Genomic DNA, 19288 nt, shown 5'->3' with positions numbered 1-19288 from the left:
AGGAATATATTTTGAGCAGTGGACTTCCTTTCATGACACAGTTCACACATGGAGAAAACAAAAACCAGCAGGTTGAGAGCTGTTTGGGGCCTTTGATCTGTAAAGTTACATCAAATCCAAGCTTTAATTGCCCCTCTTCTCATCTGGTTATGTTATATATTATATATATACGTATGTATGATAAACTGGTCAGTGGTCAGTCCCCAGATCTGCAGAGCAGATTTCCAGGTGTTCTCTCTGAAGTGTTGCCCATAAGCAATAAGATCCTAGGTAATAACCTTTATTCCGGGCTCCGTGTTGGCCCTTGTCTCAGAGGATAGGGTGGGGGTAGAGCAGCTCTTGCTAAGACCTCTTGCCTTTGCTGGAGAGGTTGCTGTACTTGAATTTTTGCTTCTGTTTGTCTGCACGCTCTTTCATGTAATCCAACTCTAACAATGGATGAGAAATCTGCCAGCCCCAGACACATCAAAAATTGGGCATAGAGATTGAAAAATTATCAATTTTCTATAGATTTGTAGGGTTTTCAGAATCTAGTTGAGGCAAAGCTCATTTGGCTGTAAAGTAAATGTAAGAAGTTTTTACATTAGAAATTTAAATGGCCAATTAAAAGTCCTTTGACTATATCTGACCTGCATTTGAAAGCTAGCCCATTTCCTGTAATCCTTCTCTGTGCCTGGGTTTGAAATGTCTGAAGCCCCCTTCATGTCTGGGGTTAAACCATTGAGGTCAGTGCAAAGAGGGCAGTTGCCCCTCCGAGTCTCCCAGCGTGTCCAGTTCAACAGGTTTCTAAGCTGTTTAGCAGCCTCTCCTTGTGACCGTCCTAAACTTTATGAAAAATACCCCACACCCAAATAACCATGAATAGAATAATGTAGTTTTTTAGACTTTTGGACTATGTCTTCTCTTTTGTATTTATGATGGTGTTTGGAATTTTTCACTAGTGTTTTTTTAGATTGAAGTGGATGCATTAGGATAAAACTTTCCATTGCTGAGCCTGAAAGCAAGCAAGAGGAAAGAAACTGACCTATATTGTGTCATTGGGAAGGTGACTACTTCTTGTGGTGGTGGGAGGGCGGGGAGGGGGTGTCATAGGTTATGTGGGGGTAAAATAGAATTCTGGCCTGAGGCTCCCCAAGTCTTATTACCTTGTAATAAATAATCCCCTTATTAGCCTCACTTAATCTCAATAGAAGCCTGCTGTTTACCCTCAGGGAACAAGTAGTTTTCAAAATTGAGCTCCTCCAAGGTCATTGGCCAGTGCCTGTCTGCAGACATTGGTCATCTTTGTGAACTCATGGCATTATTTTCCCGTATGCATTATGATATTAAGAAATTCAACCCTAACCTGTATGAAAAGCACAGCCCAGGGTCCTACTTCAGGCTAGAGTTAATGCCTTTGAGGGGCCAGGGGGTCGTAGGAGGCCCATGCAATTTAACTGAAGCTCAGGTGCCGTGTTGGATTTTTATTCTTTTTAGGCCACCACCTTTCAGAATGAGTTTAGGGGCTGCTGATCCGGGTGTGGATCCAGGGAGCTCTAAGATGAATCTCTGCCGTTCCTTTAAAGGTCTTTCTGGTTCCTCCCAGTGTTGTCCTGCCGAGGTCAATCTCGTAGTTGTTCAGATGTGCTCCTTTTTACTGTCTTGTGAGTCTTAGCCAGTGATCCAGATGCCCAAGGAGACAGTCTCTGGAGGGCCTAGCCCCTTCCAGATGCCAAGATGTGCTCCTGGCCTGTGTGAAGGTGGTCTTTCCAAAAGCAGGGAAATGAGAAATTCTGCAAATGGTAATCCAGATGATCAGCGTGTCTCTCTTGGGCCTGGATTTCCACTGTGTTAGTGAGTGTAGGAAAATACTGTGTCTTTAATGGATGAAAATTCAATGTATGCTGTGAATTTGTTGGTTTGAAACATTGAAAGTTTTTCATTAGACAATGTTTACATACCTCACCTGAAGAACCTTTGAGAGTGTATATATGAAATTTAAAAATATATTAAGTTGCTTTAAAACCATATGTATAGCTATAAAAGTTGGAGTTATTTTAACTTTGAATATGTACCAAGTCTCTTAAATATTGAAATCTTGTGGACTTTTTGTGCTCCTGTGTTTTACTTTCCTATTAGGCCATGTAGGAAACTGTGTTCTTGTTCTTGGTGAAGGGGCCCTCGCTGAAATCCAAGCTTGGAAGGATTTCCTCTGTTGTTCTGGATTTTCTTGTTTGGTTTTGAGGGATGGGGGATGGAGCTAGAGGATGTGTGGGAGGGATTTCTCTAACATTGACATCTATTCCATGAGCTTTTTCTAGGCGCTTATTTTATTGCAGCGTATTAAACTTCTTTGATATGAAAGTGTGTTTGTGTAGTTACTGGAGAGGGTACAGAATGCATTGAAGCCCAGCATTCCACTTGTAGCCTATGACAAAGTCGGTAAGTTGCCAGAAGGAACCAAAAAGCAATACTTCTTAATACTTCTGCCTCTGCCACCATGTCAAGACTTAAAGGAACATTGCCTGCTATATCTGTGGCCATTTTGTGAGATGTGTCTAACTTCAGGGAAAAGAAACAGGATGGATCCTGGGAAAGTCCCATGGCAGAGTTGGAGAGGTGCCCGTGCTTCATCCTGAGGGGCATGGAGCTATTGAATTCATGCTCCTGATCTCAGGTGAGCCACTGTTCAATAAGGGGGCAATGTGCACAGCCACCCGGGAGGGCTGCCCCAGCTCTCTTTGGCCTATGTTGGGGTATGGCAGAAAGTTGGCAGGAAATCCTTCCATTTACTAGCCTCATGACCTGTTTCATTATATTCTTTCAACTCTGCTTGAGATAGGTCTATTTAAGGATCCAGTGGGCCAGTGATTGCTGTGGAACCAGCCCTGATTTCATTAACAAGTTCATCTGGCAGTGGCCATTGACATGCAGAACTACACCCAGTGACAGGAACCCCTCAGCTGGCAGATGGGCCACCCCTTCTTAATTTGAATTTGGAGAATTATCTTGTTCCAGATTAGGACTTTTCATTGTTAAAACAGACCTCTTTGCCTCTAGTGTTTATTAGACAGAATACCTAGAATATGACCTGAGAGGTGCAGACTGACTGGCTTGGGGTGAGGGGACATCTCTGAAGTCAACTCTGAGGCCTCAGGGTGTAGGGATAATAAAGATGCGTTATCCCCAATGTCAAGAAAACACGGCCCCTCTGGTTGGACACCTGGACGATCCTTGCCTTGCCTTGCCTCCACCCCACAGCCAAGCCCTGCTGTGCCCATTCCCCTGGCTGGGGGTTTCCTTTTAACTGTGAAGTTTGCTACTTACTTTACTTTAACTCAGAGTTTGCAAACTGGTGGCTCACAGTTGTGTTGTATTTCGCCTAGTGTTTAAAAAAAATAAGATATTTAAAAACTATGAGTGTTTACATAAAAATTGATTTCTGGCTTCTCTTAAAAAAAAAAAAGATAATGAAGATCTGACAAAACTAGTACCTGGGAAGAATCAGCTGTTGCTTAGAAGATTGGAAAATGTGTACTTCAGGTCACCACAGTTCTGTCAGTTCCATTTTTCCCTTTTTCTCTATGGTAGGAAAATAGGTCTCTGTACCTCTGCTTTGTCAGGAGTGGCACTACAGATGATGGGCTGGAAGGGGGCGTGCCCACGTGACTTTCCTAGGTAACCTACTGGCCACCCCGGACACTTGAGCTTACAGCCCTATTTTAACCCATTTTCTCTGCTTTACCTGGTTCATTACATTTCCTCCAAAATCCCTAATTGCTCTGAAGGCATTGCAGTTACCATCACTGCCCACTTTCAAGGTGACCACGTGCTGTTTGTTAAGATGTGGTTTGTGTGACCATCACTATGACTTCGTCCTCTAGTGGGAAATTAGTCTATGGTGCGGGCATCAGGGGAGGACCAGCCAGATGCCCTTGGTGTCGGGAACCTTGTCCAGCCTGACTGCCAGGGTCTGGCCTCACCTAGTTGCTCAGGTCATGCATCCTACAAAACTCCTGAGTGCAGTTTTATAGTCTGAAATCATAGTAGAACCAACGTAGAAGTATGTTAGCCCCCTTTCTCCACTGATCCCTAAGAACCGCTGTTCTGGAAACAGGCAGGTTAACCTTACAGGACAGTTTGAGAAGCCCCACTGCTTTCTAATCTGTTGCCCTGACACTCTGAAACCTTCAGAGCCAGGTTAAATGTGGGTATGGCTCTGTGCACAAGCTTACAAATTATGGGTGTGACAGCAGACACTTGGAGGGAAATGAGGATGAGCAGCCTCCCCAGGTCGTGTGTGCTGTGCTGTGCCAGCCTCTGCCCTCAGACTGACATCCCCAGGGAGCCATGACTGAGCTGTCCCCCAGACCTCCCCTTCCCTCTTCAGGAGGAGCCGACCTCCTTTGCCACTTCAGGAAGACCAGAGAGTACCGAGGGCAGACATCCTACATGTGCTGCACCTAGAGCTGTCCCTGATTGTGGCTGCTGTGTGGGCACCCTGGGAGGATGTGTCAGCAGCCCCAGGCTCATCCTTGATAGAGAAAAAGAGATCAACAAGGCAGAACCTGAGTGAATCAATGTCATGTTCACATGGAAGACAACAGACAATATCCAACATGTTCTAAAACAACACTTACAGGAAAAGGGCAGGCGTGGCTCCCTCACGGGCCTGTTCTAAGCAGTCTCTCTAAGAGTGATCCAAACAATACTACAGGAACCCCCAAACAAAGTCTCACAACCACATAATCAAACGAGACATTGGATGTTGACTTTAACATATAAAAATACTATAACAAAATGAAATACAAATATATATTAGAATCTGTTAAGTATTCTGTATAAAGAGATACTTTCGTGGTTAGGCTAACAGCAGGCAAAGAGGAGACGAAGTCCGGCCTTTTCCTTTTCCTGACACCTTCACAGGGTCCCCAGGCCACTCACCAGCCATGCTGCCAAAGCACAGCAACCTGGGGACTTGCCCTGCTTGTGTCTGTTCAGTGCGGAAATGGCCAATGGCGACGTCAAAGCAAACTGAAGGTCTTTACCAAAGGGGTGGCAAGGTGTGGAGATGATTTCTCAGAGAGATGAGGTCGTGGTAGCCGCCTGGGACTCAGCGGGCCCACATGTGAACAAACAAGATGAGCGGTGATCCAGTTCCTTAGCAACTTGCAGAGTGGTGGCTAAGTTGGAGGAAAAGTTGATCCTGGGGTACACGGCTCTCTCGGCCCCTTGCTGCCCTCACCCTTGTGGTGGATCCCAGTTTTCCAGCTCGACCGAGGGTGAGTGTGGAGCAGGCAGGGGGCATGGGGCATTGTGGAGGGGCAGGTGGGGGCAGCGACAAGCTCACAGGGTGTTCCCTGTGAACAAACTTCATCCTCTGCCCTCCCAGCCCCATGGCACTGGGAGTGCAGGACTCCTGGCAGCCATTGCATGTCTGCAGGTGCCCTTTCCACTTTCTGCAGAGTGAAGAGGCTCCTGCCAGTCCTTGCCCCTCGAGCCTGGGAGCTGCTTCTCCAGGGCAGTGGGGAATGGTGGTGACCAGGGGAAGGTACGTGGCTCAGGGTTGGTGGGTCCCAGAACACCTCTCTTCCATGGGAGGGGCAAGCTAGCTGCACTTGAGCTTTCCTGCCTATCCAGCCTGGTGCTAGCTGCTCTCCGGGCTCCCACCGTGGCCCAGAAACTCCAGGTAAAAGAGAGATGCCGTGTACCCCTAGGAGAAGCCCTGCAAGGCCCAGGCTGTGGTCCACAGTGGAGAGAGACCCTGTGGCCTTGCTCAGAGCTACAAGAAAATAGAGTCCGGCCCCTGGTGCAGGGCAGATCCAGCCATGAGGACACCTCCTGAGTTGGGCAGGGCAGGATCCTCTTCCCATTTCAGAGGTCTCAAGACTGAAACTCGCTGGCCTGAGTCCCAGTGTAGTGTGTGCCAGCCTCCCACAGCCACAGGAGGCCCCAGCCCCCTACTATTCAGCATCAGGAGCTCCCCAACGCTGCCCACAGTGGCTGAGGACACAGGCACAACGCCACCTCAACCTCACGGCAACACACTCCCCCAATCTGGCCTTCTGCTTGCAGACAGAAAGAGCCAGGAAAGGGACATGCTCACCACCCCCCCTTGCCCACAACCCCAGGGGTGCACTCTCCTGGGGAGACATCTGGGACAGAAGAGCATGACCTATCTTCCAGCCAGCTCACTATTTAGGCTCAAAGATAGTCTTTCTACACTTTCATTCTGCATGGAAGAGAAGCATTTGTAGTCGCAGGGTCAGGTATTCAGTGACTTCAAACACTGAGTGCTTCCTTGCAAACACCTCTGGTGAGCAGTTCCAGCCTGAGCCAGGTCTGTTTTTGGGGTGCTCAGCGGCTCAGCTCTCTTCCCAAGGCCTCCTGGTTGCTCCTGTGACGCTCTGTGATTAGTTCACATCTGTCCATGAGCACCCACAGTACCCAGCCTGTTAGGCACATAAATACTTGATGATGGGATGAATGAAAATGGATCTTCTAACTCTTCCAGCCTCCCTCCAGGAGCCGTAGTAGGGAGGGTCCACATTGCTCATTCAGTTATCCCACCTTCCCATTTGATAGCTGAGGAAACCGAGGCCCATGGAGAAGTTTGCCCAGAGTGACAGAGCCGGGTTTCCTGCTGCCTGGACCACTGCTCCCTACTGGTCTGTATGTGAGGGGATCTGAACCCAGTCTCCACTGGAGGAGATGCCCCCCCCCCCCACCTCCCCCGCCCACCAGGCCAAGCAGCCGAGCCCAAGCCCCTTACACCCCGTCCTTCTGCCAGTGGCTCGCCAGCAACTGTGGCTGGCTAGTGGCTGAGGAATCCTGGGACCAATGCCCCTTTCGTGGCTAGTGACTGGAGGTGGTGATGTTTATTCAACTGAAACCAAGAATCCCCTGTCTTTTTGATGGGTCCCCACCCCATGCAGCCCCAGTAGCCGTTTCCCCCACATGAGCCTCCTCCTTGAAGTTACAATGGTCATCCCATAACTTTAGGATTCAGAGGTCTGGTTCTAAGACCCACCTCCACCCCCAGCCGCCTTCCGGAGCGGAGCGAGCAGTGGCTGCAGCGCTGCCAGTCAGCTCAGGGAGCAAGGGTCACTCCCTCCCTGGCCAGCAAGAGGGGGCCCTTCCCCCCGCAGCTTGGCCCACTGTCATTAGACGCTGCAGCAGCAGAAGGAGCTGAGAGCCAGGCTGGCTGCCCCAGGGCGGGCTGAGGGTACTTCAAGGTTATCTGCAGGGGGCAAGGGGCTTCTGGGGCCAGCCTGGGCCAGGTGAGAGGGACAGGCTGCTTTGGGAGGAGCCAGTCCCTTCTTCAGACCCAGGTAGCAGGCAAGGACGGGTGTGTCAATATCTGCACTTCTTGGCCTGACCTCACGCACACATTCATTCAACAAATATTTATTAAGCGCCTATTTGTGCAAGGCACTTCCGGAGAGGGCGGTCCTCAGCCCGAGCCACGCCCACCCGCTCCACCCCCACCTGCGCGCCTTTTGCTGTAGGAAGGCGGCGCGGCCGGGGTGAGGCCGGCCCCGCCGCCCAGGAGCGTCCTGCTGATGGCCCCACCCAGGCCCAGCGGCTGCTGCTCAGGCTCCGCTGCGGCCGTGCCCCTCGCTCGCCCTCGCCCTCCCCGTCCACGCCAGGCGCTACGCGCAGAGGGCACAGCCACACTTGGTGGGCTTCTCCACCTCCTCAGCAAAAGAGGTCCCGTCGCTGCACTCAAAGGTGAACTTCCTCCGCTTCAGCCGCAGGCCCTGGCAGCAGCCCTGGCCTGGGCAGGAGCCCCGGCACTCCACCCACGACAGCGGGCGCGTGGTCTGGCAGATGGCATAGCCCCTCTGGACCTGGTGAAAGTCCCGGACAGGGTCCCCCCGGCACTCGGACTCTGGATGGGACAGACACCAAGAGAAAGCCTCAGGGCACACCCATGGGCCAGCGCTGCCCCCGGGGGAGGCAGGAGGAGGAGAAGGAGGGCAGCATCCTTGGACGGGTCCTCTAGCTCTCAGACCCGCCTCTGTCCCCGGCATCCTCCCTGCCCGACATGCACATGCACTCGCTTCCTCCTGGGCCCACAGTGGTGGGGTCGGTGGGAAAGAAGAACTTTCTAGCTGCCAGGGCCCTCCAGGACAGATTGGGTGGCCAGGCTAAGGTGAGCTCCCGGTTGCTAGAGAAGTGCAAGAGGTGGCTAGAGGCCTGGGAGGGAACAATGTTAGAGAAGAAATTCGTGCCCAGAGGGTGTGGCCTAGGGGACCCTGAAGGTGGCTGAGGCCTGGATTTCTCAGGGTCCCCCTGCCCTCCTCAGCAGTCTTGATTCCAGCAAAAGCATCTTGGTCACGCGGGCCATGGAGGGCCTGGGAAAATTTCCCCAACCCTCAGACTTCCTGCTGCTCCCCTGGTCCCAAGGTGATGGGGCCAAGATGTAGAGGCTCGGGCAGGAGTTGTTAACCCTGGGTGGTCTCTTCTATAAAGAGAGACCCCAGCCAGAAGGAGCACTTACCCAGGATAAGGGGGCTGCAGGGCAAACAGGGCCAGGGAGAAAGGGGCATCTGTCTGGGGGTGGGGCTCAGAGCCCAGAGGCTGGAGGGCACTAAAGCCCAGTAGCAGCCCACAGTGCAGGAGTGGGGAGGGGCACAGAGGGGTCGCTGGGGTTGGAAGGAAGAAAAGTCAAGTCACTACAGAAAGTTGTGGGGAGGGGCCCTGGAGGGGGCATGTCAGGAGGGGGGCCCCTGACCTTGCTCACACAGCTCGCCCGAAAAGCCAGGGTCACACACACAGTGTGCCCCCTTGGTGGCCGAGGCCTGGCAGTGGCCGTGCAGGCACTGCAGGCCCCCGCAGGGGTCCGCGGGTGCCCCAGCTTGGTTGCACAGGGCCCCTGAGTACCCATCCTGGCACTGGCAGCTGTAGGAAAGAGCATCGAGAGGCACACATTTCCCGTGGACACACCTGGAGGGGACAGAGAAAAGGCACTGTGAGGACAGACTGGAGCCAATCCAAGGCCCACCTAAGGGTGCCCCACACCCCCAGTCTTGGCTTCATGGGATGTTATCCTCTTCTCACGATTAAGGGGAAAGGAGCAAAATGTGAGTCTGTGACTAACCCTAGGGACCTTTTCCTCAATAAAAACTGAAAACCAGAAAAAACTAATAAAACCCTGTGTTAGGCCACATGTTCCAATTTGGGGGCTTATAGTACAGTCTTTCCTCACCAGGGGAGAGTGGCACTTGCAAGGAAGGGAACCTGCAGGTGGGCAGGGGCGAGGGCTCACTTGTGGCCATGACAGGGGCCATCAGCTGGCTGGTCGCAGTGCAGGCCTCCCCAGCCGGCCTCACAGTGGCACACGGGCCCCGGGGTGGCGTTGGGCTGGCAGATGCCATGCAGGCAGTAGAGCTTTCGACAGGGCTCGCAGCCCGGAACCACGCCTGGCTTCATCCGCGTCTTGGTGAAGTCCTGAAGCTCATTGTTGATGTACAAGTTTCGGATGCAACCGTGGAAGCTGCTGCCGTTGAGGATCTGCCACAGGCGGAAGGCGGCCGAGTTCACGTCCACGGGCATCCCTGGGGTGGGGGCGGGGGCAGAGCTGAGCTGAGTCAGGCGCAGACCGTGCCTGGCACCCACCTCTGAGGTCTGCTGGCATCTCCACAGTGTTCCCTCTTGCCCTCGGCCTCTGTCCTTCTGTCTCTGCAACCCTGAGCCAAGGTCCTTTGCCACCTTAGAGGGTCCAGACTCCTTTCCCAGAAGAAATGGAAAAGCTGCTTCCTCTGTGATCAGAGCCCAAGGGTGCCAGGCCTGGCAGCAGCCAGCTGATAAGTGAGGCTCTGGGTGCCTGACGTCTGGCTGCCCTCGCCCAGGGCTCCTTCCTTCCCTCTGGGACACCAGCCTTTACCTCCCAGAGACCCCAAAGCAGCAAAGGACCTGGGCCTAGAGCTCATGTGGATGGATGGCACTTTGTCACCCACTTCTATAGTCATCACTTCACAGCAACCCTGTGAGGTAGACATCGCCAAACCCCATTTGACAGTTGGTGCTCAGTGACTTGCCCGAAGTTGCACAACTAATAAGCAGCTGGGGTGGAACCCAGGGGTCCAAAGTCTCGGCAAGGCCCTCTGCAGCGCTGAGATGGCCCCACTGCCTCTGGAAACCTGCCTCGTCTGGACCTAGAAATATTCTAGATCGTGGACTGTGTCGTTTAGCCACAAAGCCTGTAAGCTTGCAGCAGCTCCAGGCCTCTAAGGCCCCGAGACTGGGAATGGACCCTGAACAAGTGACAAGCTCCTTCTGGCCTAAAGCCAAGAGGAAAGGTGCCCACAAGGCAGAAGACAGCTAGGAAAGTCCCAGGCCCCGACACCTGCTGTCCTCCAGGCCAGGCCTCAGACCCAACCCAGGCACCCATCCCTCCTGGTCAGTCTGGACTGGGCAGAGAGCAGCATGGGCTCTGGGCAGGGGAGGACAATCCATCAGCAGCTTGGCCATTGACTAGGGCCCTCCCCCACCATCCTGGACTGCCCCCCATAGTCCAGTGCCCTGGACACCAGCTCTCTTGGAAAGCCTCAGACCAGAGAGCAACAGAGGCCCCACCTGGAATGACTGTCACCATCTCCTGATGGAGAGGCCTAGGGGGGCCAGCTGCAGCTCCACCCAGGCCAGGTCCTCACCTCCCACATAGAGGGGGGCCTCGCTGTTTAGCGTGTAGTGTTTGCCGAAGTTGTCCATGGTCATGGGACTGCCGCCATCAATGGAGAGATTCACCATCTGGTCAAGAGTGACCAGCTCGACTGTGTGGAACTGCCCATCATTAATCGTCTCGGCACTGGAAAAAAACGGGGTGCCCCACCCCAGGGAATGAGCTTCAGTTTGGCCCATCCCTTCCAGGGCACTTCCCCAGAAAGGCCACTGGACCAGCAGCTTCTTCCCAAAGGACCAAATCTCTAAGGGAGGGGACCTGGGGACTCAGTGACCTATGGCCTGGTCCCTGATGCTTCCCTCTGGGGACTCTCTGGGGAAAGTGAGAAGTTTGGGGCAGGGGTGTCCAAGTTATCAGTCTCCGCTTCCCCACTAAGGAGCCCCCTGAGAGGTGGTGGTGGGATGGGGAAGGGTGGGACCACTGCTCAGGCCCCAGAAAGCCTCAGACCCAAGCAGGGGCTGGACTAGATGGTTTGAATGCCATTTCCGCTCAAGCAGCCCAGGTTTCTGGTGGTGCCAGGAACCACCTGCTCTTGGCCCAGGAGATGCCTGAGGGCTGCTGGTGGGCACGAGGAAGCCCTACCTGTAGATGGCAGAGCTGGGGTAGCTGCCTGGGTCGTAGCTGACACGCACATGGCCCTGGTACAGCTCCACTGCGATGTGGTCGTTGTCCCCGTTGTACAGCAGGATCCCATTGTCCTCTGCCGTGGAGACCTGATGGGCAATGGCACTTTCCTTCTACCCAACCCCACACAGCAGAGACACAGGCTGGTAGGTGGGGCAGTTGGGGGACCCACAATTGGAAGAGAGATGCTGTGTGCAGAACTGTCCTCCCCTGGCTGCCCAGCCAGCCCAGGTGACACATCAAGGGGGTGCTGACAGAGGCTGGCAGCCCCTGGTTCATAGCCCATCCACTGCCAGTCTGGCCAGGGTTGGGACAGGCACAGCAGATGGGCCAGCTGAGGCCCAGAAACTAAGTGCTAGGAGGAGTAGGTAAGAGACCTTGGGACCATCTGCCCAGAGAGGAAAGTTAGACTAGATGTGCCGTAGCTGTTCTGTGGGCCTCAGGGAGCTGCCTTGGGGCCAGAGTGGGACCTGCAGAGGAGATCCAGGAAGACTCTCTAACCACCTGAGCCACCAAACCTGGAAGGAGCCCCTCAGGACAAAGTGCCTGTCACTGTAGCCATGCAAGCAAAAGCTGGAGTAGTGCCTTGGGAGGGAGATCCCTCTAGGATGCTGTAGGAGCCATGATCTTTCTTCCTGTCTTGTCCCCTTTCCCCTCTTTCTCCCTGTAAAGAACTGACTCCCTGGTCTGTAGAGCTGGCACATGGCCCAGGCTGGACCAATCATGGCACCCCATCTCGCTGGACTCAGTGGTTGGTCCAGGGATGGTCATGTGACTGAAGGCAGGCCAATGAGAGGTCTTCCCTGAGGTTGTTGACGGTTGTCCAATGAGAGCTGGCAGGGAAGAGGCAGCCATGGGGCCAGCAGGATAAACTGAGTCTACCTAAGATTGTGCCAGAGGCAACAGCTGCGTAGGGGTTGGGCAAGTTTTACTTTATGGAGCAGTTAGGCTGGCTGTGGTCTTGCTGTGTGGGCAGTGTGAGCGGATAGGATTCTGGGGAGCTGATAAAGGGAAGGAGAGCAGAGTGAGCATGTTTGAGAGGCTGAAGGGTTCTGAGAAAAAAAGAGAGGAGGACAAAAAAAAGGAGAGAGGAGAGATGTGGCATTTGGGATAGGGAATGGAATTTTGGGAAAAGAGAGAGATGACTAAAGAGGAGTTTTAAATTTTTTATCATGTGATGTACGATATAATCTACTCTCCTCTCCCTCCCCAAGAAATATTTAGCAAACAATCTGTTGAAGTGGGATTTGCTTTTTTTGAGGGCAACATAGTGATGTTCTGAGGTGGAATTCAAGACAGGAAATGGCAAAATAAGGGACCCCAGGGACATTTGGTTAAAGATATAAACCCAGAGCTAACTCTGGCTGTGTTCGAGCCACGTGGAGAAACGCCATCTGCAACATTAGGAGCTGAAGCTGAGGAGCAGTTGAGACAAGGGAGGGTGGGAGAGGATCCTGGTCAGTTTGGTTTTCTGCATCCAGTCACCCATGAAACCACGTCCACCTCCGCCCTTCTCTGAGGTTGGTTGTGTGACCCCATAACCTCTCCAACTGTGCTTTAACTAGTTCAAGCTCAGATCCTGACACCCACATCCAAAGAGCTTTGACTGATACCTGGGCAGGGATGCATCTTGATGCTCTGACCCGGGGGGTCCCCTGCTGCCCGGCTCCCCTCTGTGACCGGGCGCCAGGGCACGCACCTGCAGTGTGATGTTGGCCCGCGGCCAGTTCTGCAGGTCGGTGAACTGCAGGTAAGTGTCCCGATCCACGAAGTTGACACTGAGCAACTTCTCACATTCGGGGCCACCAAAGCCCGGGAGACACTGACACACCGGCCGGCTGCCCTGGTCCACACAGTCGGCCCCGTTCTGGCACTCGGTCCCCTCACAGGGGCTCCTGGGGGCAGGCGGGCGGGGAGGGGTCTCGCAGAGCTGCCCACTGAGAGGGAAAGGACACAGGTCAGAGGGAGCAAGGCAAAGGAGCAAGCGGGCGTCTTCCTCTCCCACAGTCCTGGAGAGACACTCACTGAACATCTCGGGAAACTGGATCCTTAAAGCAACCGAAGATGCTCCCAATGAACAGTTCTCCTGAGAGAATTACGAGCCAGAAGGATACTAGGAAACCAGATGAGAAACAAGTGTGGTCCCTGAACCAGCAGCAGCTATATCACCTGGGCACTTGTCAGAAATGGAAAACCTCCTGCGTCTGCACTTTAACAAGATTCCAGGTGACTCGTGTGCATATTAAAGTTTAAGAAGCACTCACTCCTCGTGTTGCTAGACTGCTAGCAAGTTTGACTATACCCATTTTACAGAAAAGAAAACTGAGACTAAAGACACAAGCAAAAGAGAAAAGGCTCATATTACTAAAGAAATAAGAGGGGACATTACTACCAACAGCTGGTTCCAGTACAGGCTACAGCACTCTGTGGCAGCAAGTATTCACAGTAGCCAAAAAGTGGAAACGACCCAAACATCTATCAATGGATGAATGGATAAACAAATGTGGTCTAGTCAAACAATGGACTGTTACTCAGTTGTACAAAGGAACAAAGTTCCAATACATGCTACCACATGGATGAACCTCGAAAACATGATGCTAAGTGAAAGCCAGTCACAAAGGACCACAGATTATATGATCCCATTTATATGAAATATCCAGAATAAGCAAATCTATAGACATAGATGTTAGTAGATTAGTGGTTGCCTAGAGCTGGGAGGGAGCGGGGTTGGGGTGACAGATAAGAGGTGTGGAGTTTCTTTCTGGGGTAATGAAAACATTCTAAGATTGATTGTGGTAATGGATGCACAACTCTGGGAATATACTAAAAACCACTGGGTTGTACACTTTAACTGGGTGAAGTATATGGTATGTGCATCGTACCTCAATAAAACTGTTAAAAAAAAAAAGATCCTGGGAGGTGGGGGGCAGAAGGAGGGCAGGTGCCCTCCCCTCCCAACCTCCCAGAGGAACCAAGATGCAAAGGTAAATGTCCTTAACGGCAGGACATATCATCAGAGGTTCTCTGGGCAGGTAAGTGATGGCGCACTGCCCAGTAATCTGTGCCCCCCCGCTCCTCCCTCCACCAAACAGGTTAGGGACCCTCTGCCTATGCTCTGAGCAGCTAAGCAACGCTCCCAAGGCCACACAGCTGGTGACTGGCATAGCCATGGTTAAAACCCCAGGACCCAACTCCCAGGCTAGCCATGCCTGGGGGCTCCTGCCAGCCCGGGGCTGATGGCTAGGAGGAGTTGGTTACTCATGGTGCGTCCAGAGGCCACTCACCTGTAGCCCTCAGCACAGACGCAGGAGTAGCTGTTGACTTCGTCCATGCACTGGGCCCCATTTTGGCAGCCATGATCCCTGCAGTCATCCTGGTTCTCACTGCAGTTGTCACCTGTGTAGCCTGGGGCACACTCACACCTAGGGGGCAGGGGGCAGTGGTGGGCAGTCAGCCCCACACTCAGCCCAGAGCTCAGCCAGGAGCCTGTGGGGCCCAGGGGCTGGGTGTGTGTGTGCGACAGAGAACCTCAAGGCCCTGTAGGTCTATGGGGTCCCCCAGGAGGTGAAACAGAGCCCTAGATATAAAGATGCCCCAGCCCATCCTGGGACCCTTTTCTAGTAAAATGAGAGAACTTGTGTGGGCTTGGCAGGGGCGAGAGGCCAGGGGGCGGGCTCCGGGCTGGGAGGGTGGACACCAGGGGCTGGAGGAGATGGGACTCTTGTCATGGAGGACCCACCCTCACCAGCAACAGCACACCAAAGCCAAACTCCAGCCCCTTCTCAATCTGCGCGGCTGCTCCCCCTGCGCATGGCCCTGCGTCACACGGGGCCCACCATCCCTTTTCCCTGCCCTCCCCAACTCCAGTGGGCAGGCCTCTTGGCTCTCAGAAGGGCCAGTGCCTGCCTCTCTGTGAACTCCTGACTCCAGGCCGGCTCCTGCTGGGCCTCACTGCTTGCCTGAGTCTGTCCAGCTCTGCCAACCATCTGCCTATCAAAGAAAGAGCACGTCCCTCCACCCCCTTTTCAGTGACCCTCTTTTTTTTTGCCAGATTCTCCCCATCCTGCTCCCCCTACAGCAGGCCCACCCCAGCGGCTCTCTGCCTTCACCCCTGTTGATTCTGGAATACCCTCTTCTCTCTCCCAGCCGCAGTGCAGCCAAGCCAACACCTCACCTCCTCCAGGAAGCCTCTGGTGAACACCCCAGCTGTCACTGAGCAATCCCTTGCCGGAAACCCTTCCAAACTGCAAACTCCAAGGGTCCACCACAGAACCTTGCAGGTACGCGCTCCTGCCTGGACTTTTCACTCATTCCCAGTGTTTTTCAAGCTGTAAGAAATACCTTTCTACCCAGTACACACACACGCACGCACACACCACCCCCCCCCCCCGTGAACCAGTTTCCTGCCGCCATACTTGTCCTTACTGTATAAAATGGCGTGATGCTCATTGATATTGTCTGTTTTATTTTTTCACATTCATCTTGACCCACCTGACTGATCACAATCCACTAGTGGGGCCCGGGCTGCAGTCTGAAAATGTCACAGTAGCTAAGCCACCACCCACTCACTCGTTTACACTCATTCTTTCATTCATTCAGTGAATGTGTGCTGAATACTCGCTGGCTCTCAGGTGCAATGCTAGGCGCAGCTGAGTGTCTGTTAGTTCCATCTTCCCGCCGAGACAGGAAGCTGAGAGAACACGCACTATAACCTGCGGTGTGCTCGTCTTCTTGTGGGGCGAGGGCCTATCCCAGTACCTCCAAACTGGACGACGTGCAGTCCTGCTTTATTCCCCTCTGAGGCCCAGCCCCTCTGAAGAGCGGGTATGCCACTTGATGTGCCACTGCCTCTTGGTCTCCCGCACCAAAGCCACCCAGCAGCTCACCCAGAAGTGCAGTGTCTGTCCACCACGTGGACGGAGGCCCCTGTGCAGCCCCTCGACCTCGGATCTGGGCCTCGATAATCCCCCAGCTCTTGCTTCATGCCCCTGGGCCTTGGGCGGCTCCTGTGCACCATGGGCTCCCTGGGGGACTCCACCCCCCGCCCTGGCCAGCTTCCTCAGCCACAGACCCTAAGAAGCCCTGCCCTGACCACCTGTGCTGCCCTGACCAGTGGATGCAACGCTGCAGATGAGAGCAACATTTTTAAAACCCATTTAAAACCTAAAACTTTCAAACAGCCGTCTTCAGGTGACAAAGCACTTCCACATATGCCAGTAATAATAATGGTGACAACAGTCAATGACCCCTTACCCAAACCTGCTGGGGCCAGATAGGTTGGGAAATTCAGAATTTTTTGGATTTTGGAAAGGTAAGAGTTCCTACAACTGTGTACTAGGTACCATGCCAGTGGGATCTGGGGCGGCCCCTTGATCAAACATGGCCACATTTCTGCTTCGAAATCTCTGTACATTCACATACGTGGGATGAATAATGGCTGAGTAATCTCCATCAGTGCAGCTCAGCTTTTATTCCAGATCTGTTCAGTTCAGGTTAGATTTTACTATCAAATGGGGTTTTGGTTTTCAGAGTTTTGTAAACTTTGTAACTGGAGATGAGGAACTGTGGATCTGGAATGATAACAGCTATTTGTGGAGCACTTATCAGATGTCGGACCTGGAGCCAAGTACTCTCCATGCATTTGCTCATGCGATCCTCACAGCCACCCCAGGAGGAAGCTCCTGGTACGCCCAGTTTGCAGATGAGAAAAACGAGGCACAGAGCAATCAAGGCATCCATTCAGGGTCATGCTATAACCCAGGCGTGTCTGGCCGCAAAGCTGTGCCCACCACCACCTCCTGCACTGACTGGCAGGAACCTGCACAGCCGAGACCTCGACAGGTGAGGAGTTAGCATGGGGATGGGGAGGTGGTGGAGGGGAGGGAGCTTGCTGTCCATGACCTTCCCTGGCCCTGGAAACGGGCACCACTGACCTGGGCCCATCTGGGGTGCCCACACACTGGGCCTCATGCTGACACGGGTTCAAATCCGGGGAGCAGAAGTCCACCAGCTGCTCACAGGCCCTTCCTGGGGGAAGAAGGAGGGAGAAGCAGGGGAGAAGCTGTTCTCTGTGCTGTTCCAGGCAGCCGGCCCAGCAGAAACCTCCTGCAGACACTGAGGCAGGTCCCCGGGTGTTCCGCCCACGGGAACGGGGTGTGCGTGGGCCCTGGCCTCCCCGCAGATGCTCAAACCCTGCCAGGCTTACCCGAGTACAGCAGGGGGCACTGGCAGGTGTAGTTGCCCACGCCGTCTACACAGATGCCCCCGTTGGCACATGCGTGCTCCACGCAGTCATCTGTATTCACCCCGCAGGTCGGTCCTTCAAAGCCGGTAGGACAGGAGCACCTGGGCGGGGCAGGGGAGGAGGGCGAGGTGGGTGGGCCCACACCCAGGTAGGCAGCCTTCCTGAGGCAGTGGTGGAAGCCTGGGGCCACCAGTCAATACGATTATCCCTGAGCTTTGGTCCCTACTCCAGGCCAGGCCCTTGCTAGGTGCTAGGGGTTAGAGGTGAACCAGACTGGCCCTACACTCGTGGGACTCACTCACAGTCTAGGGGGGGAGACAATGAGGAGACAGGTGACCAGAGGAGAGGTGGTGGGTATCAGGATAGTGCAATAGTGAGGCTGGGGAAGGTGGACAAAAGAGCAGAGGACACCTAACTTCTTCTTCAGGGGGAACGGTCAAGGCAGGCTTCCTGGAGGAGCTGATGCATTAGCCAAGGACCCCGACAGGAGAGAGCAGGAAGAGGAGGGAAGGCCTTGGGGCAGAGGCATATGCAAAAGCCTGGAGGAGAGAGCCTTTCACCGTCCTATTGGAGGGGACCTACTCATCCAAATAGTTCAGGATTTGGGGAGCACACACTTCCGGGATGGGGTGAGAACGGGGCTGCAGAGTGAGCAGGAGTCAGGTGGTGGAGGGCCCTGGAGATCAGTGATCCTCAAACCGGGGTACACTGTCCCCTGGGGCACCCATTCCAAGGGGTATGTGGGTCACAGAGGTCTGAGAAATTAATTTCCAGATCTTCAAGTTCTGCACAAACTCCTCCCTAAATTGATCATCCCCAGAGCTCCAGAAAGGCGTGCGTGCCTCTCCCCGCCCGAGTCCAAGGAGGGACAGGCCTGGGGCTAAAATCCTCAGGTGCCAAATAAGGGGACAGCAAGGAATATCGATGTTCCCCAAGTGAATGAACAAATGCTTTTGCAACTCAAAAGGTCTCCAGTTCCGTGCATTAAAAATCACTAAGGAAGACCTCACGGAACTGTCAGCTGATAGAGCATTAAAAATAATTTTTGATGACAGATCACTCTGGGATTTTGGCATATAAACTCGGAAGGATTTCAAAATAATTAAATGACATGGCTACAATAAAACTTCTGATCCCATTGATTTATATATGTGAACCAACTTTCCCAGCATTTACAGCTATGTATATACATATTAAAAAGGAACTGATTGGCTGCTGAGCCCTCTTTCATTCTGTAATATTCACTCCTGGAAACAGGAACTGATGAGGAGAAAAGAACACCAAAAAGAAGCTCCATCTATCTTAGTAAGAGATACGGTCTAACAAAATTTTACTTTTGGGTGAAATGATTATCAATCAAGTTTTGTAGTACAGTTATGTTGCTTTGATCAAGTGTACAGTAGACTATTGATACAAAAAGGTTTGAAGCCCACTGTTGCAAGGCACGTCCTAAAGTTGAATTTTTTTTCCCCAAGAAGGCTTGGGGGGTTTTAAGCGGGGACGATGGGATCAGCCTTGCATTTCAGAAGGTTCCCCCTGCTGGGGGTTGGGGGCAGGGCAGTGGGCGTGGTGGGCACAGACGGAGGGTAACCCAGGAGGCCCTTGTAAGCCTCAGGGTGGAGGGACAGCTCAAGGGGGCACCCCCTTCTACCTAAAGGGCCCACCCTGACGGCCCCCGACTCTGTAGGGCTGCTAGATGTGAGGGGAGCTTCCACAACCCCCCAGCTGCACCCCCTCTCTGCCCAGCAGGGGGA

The 19288-nt window shown here is 53.4% G+C and overlaps 1 protein-coding gene across 2 annotated transcripts in view; it reads right to left on the bottom strand.

Moving 5' to 3' along the window:
* Window positions 1-7370: 7370 nt before the first annotated feature.
* SLIT1 (slit guidance ligand 1) overlaps window positions 7371-19288 on the bottom strand; it is a 182494-nt gene continuing 170576 nt past the window's right edge. The window contains exons 29-38 of one of the 2 annotated variants that reach the window (XM_070223435.1): window positions 17496-17635; window positions 17224-17317; window positions 14575-14712; window positions 12990-13227; window positions 11249-11379; window positions 10638-10792; window positions 9251-9539; window positions 8717-8928; window positions 7757-7870; window positions 7371-7564 (exon numbers count right to left, since the gene is read on the bottom strand). In XM_070223435.1, the coding sequence (XP_070079536.1) occupies window positions 7398-7564; window positions 7757-7870; window positions 8717-8928; window positions 9251-9539; window positions 10638-10792; window positions 11249-11379; window positions 12990-13227; window positions 14575-14712; window positions 17224-17317; window positions 17496-17635 (1678 nt within the window). In that variant the 3' untranslated portion in view covers window positions 7371-7397. Of the gene's footprint in view, window positions 7871-8716; window positions 8929-9250; window positions 9540-10637; window positions 10793-11248; window positions 11380-12989; window positions 13228-14574; window positions 14713-17223; window positions 17318-17495; window positions 17636-19288 lie in introns of both variants that reach the window. The other variant, XM_023641701.2, reaches the window with a different exon arrangement.

The sequence above is a fragment of the Equus caballus genome, chromosome 1 (assembly GCF_041296265.1).
Source record: "Equus caballus isolate H_3958 breed thoroughbred chromosome 1, TB-T2T, whole genome shotgun sequence".
Classification (NCBI taxonomy): domain Eukaryota; kingdom Metazoa; phylum Chordata; class Mammalia; order Perissodactyla; family Equidae; genus Equus; species Equus caballus.
The sequence above is the reverse complement of the archived record's forward strand: the minus strand, read 5'-3'. Positions and strand labels throughout refer to the sequence as shown.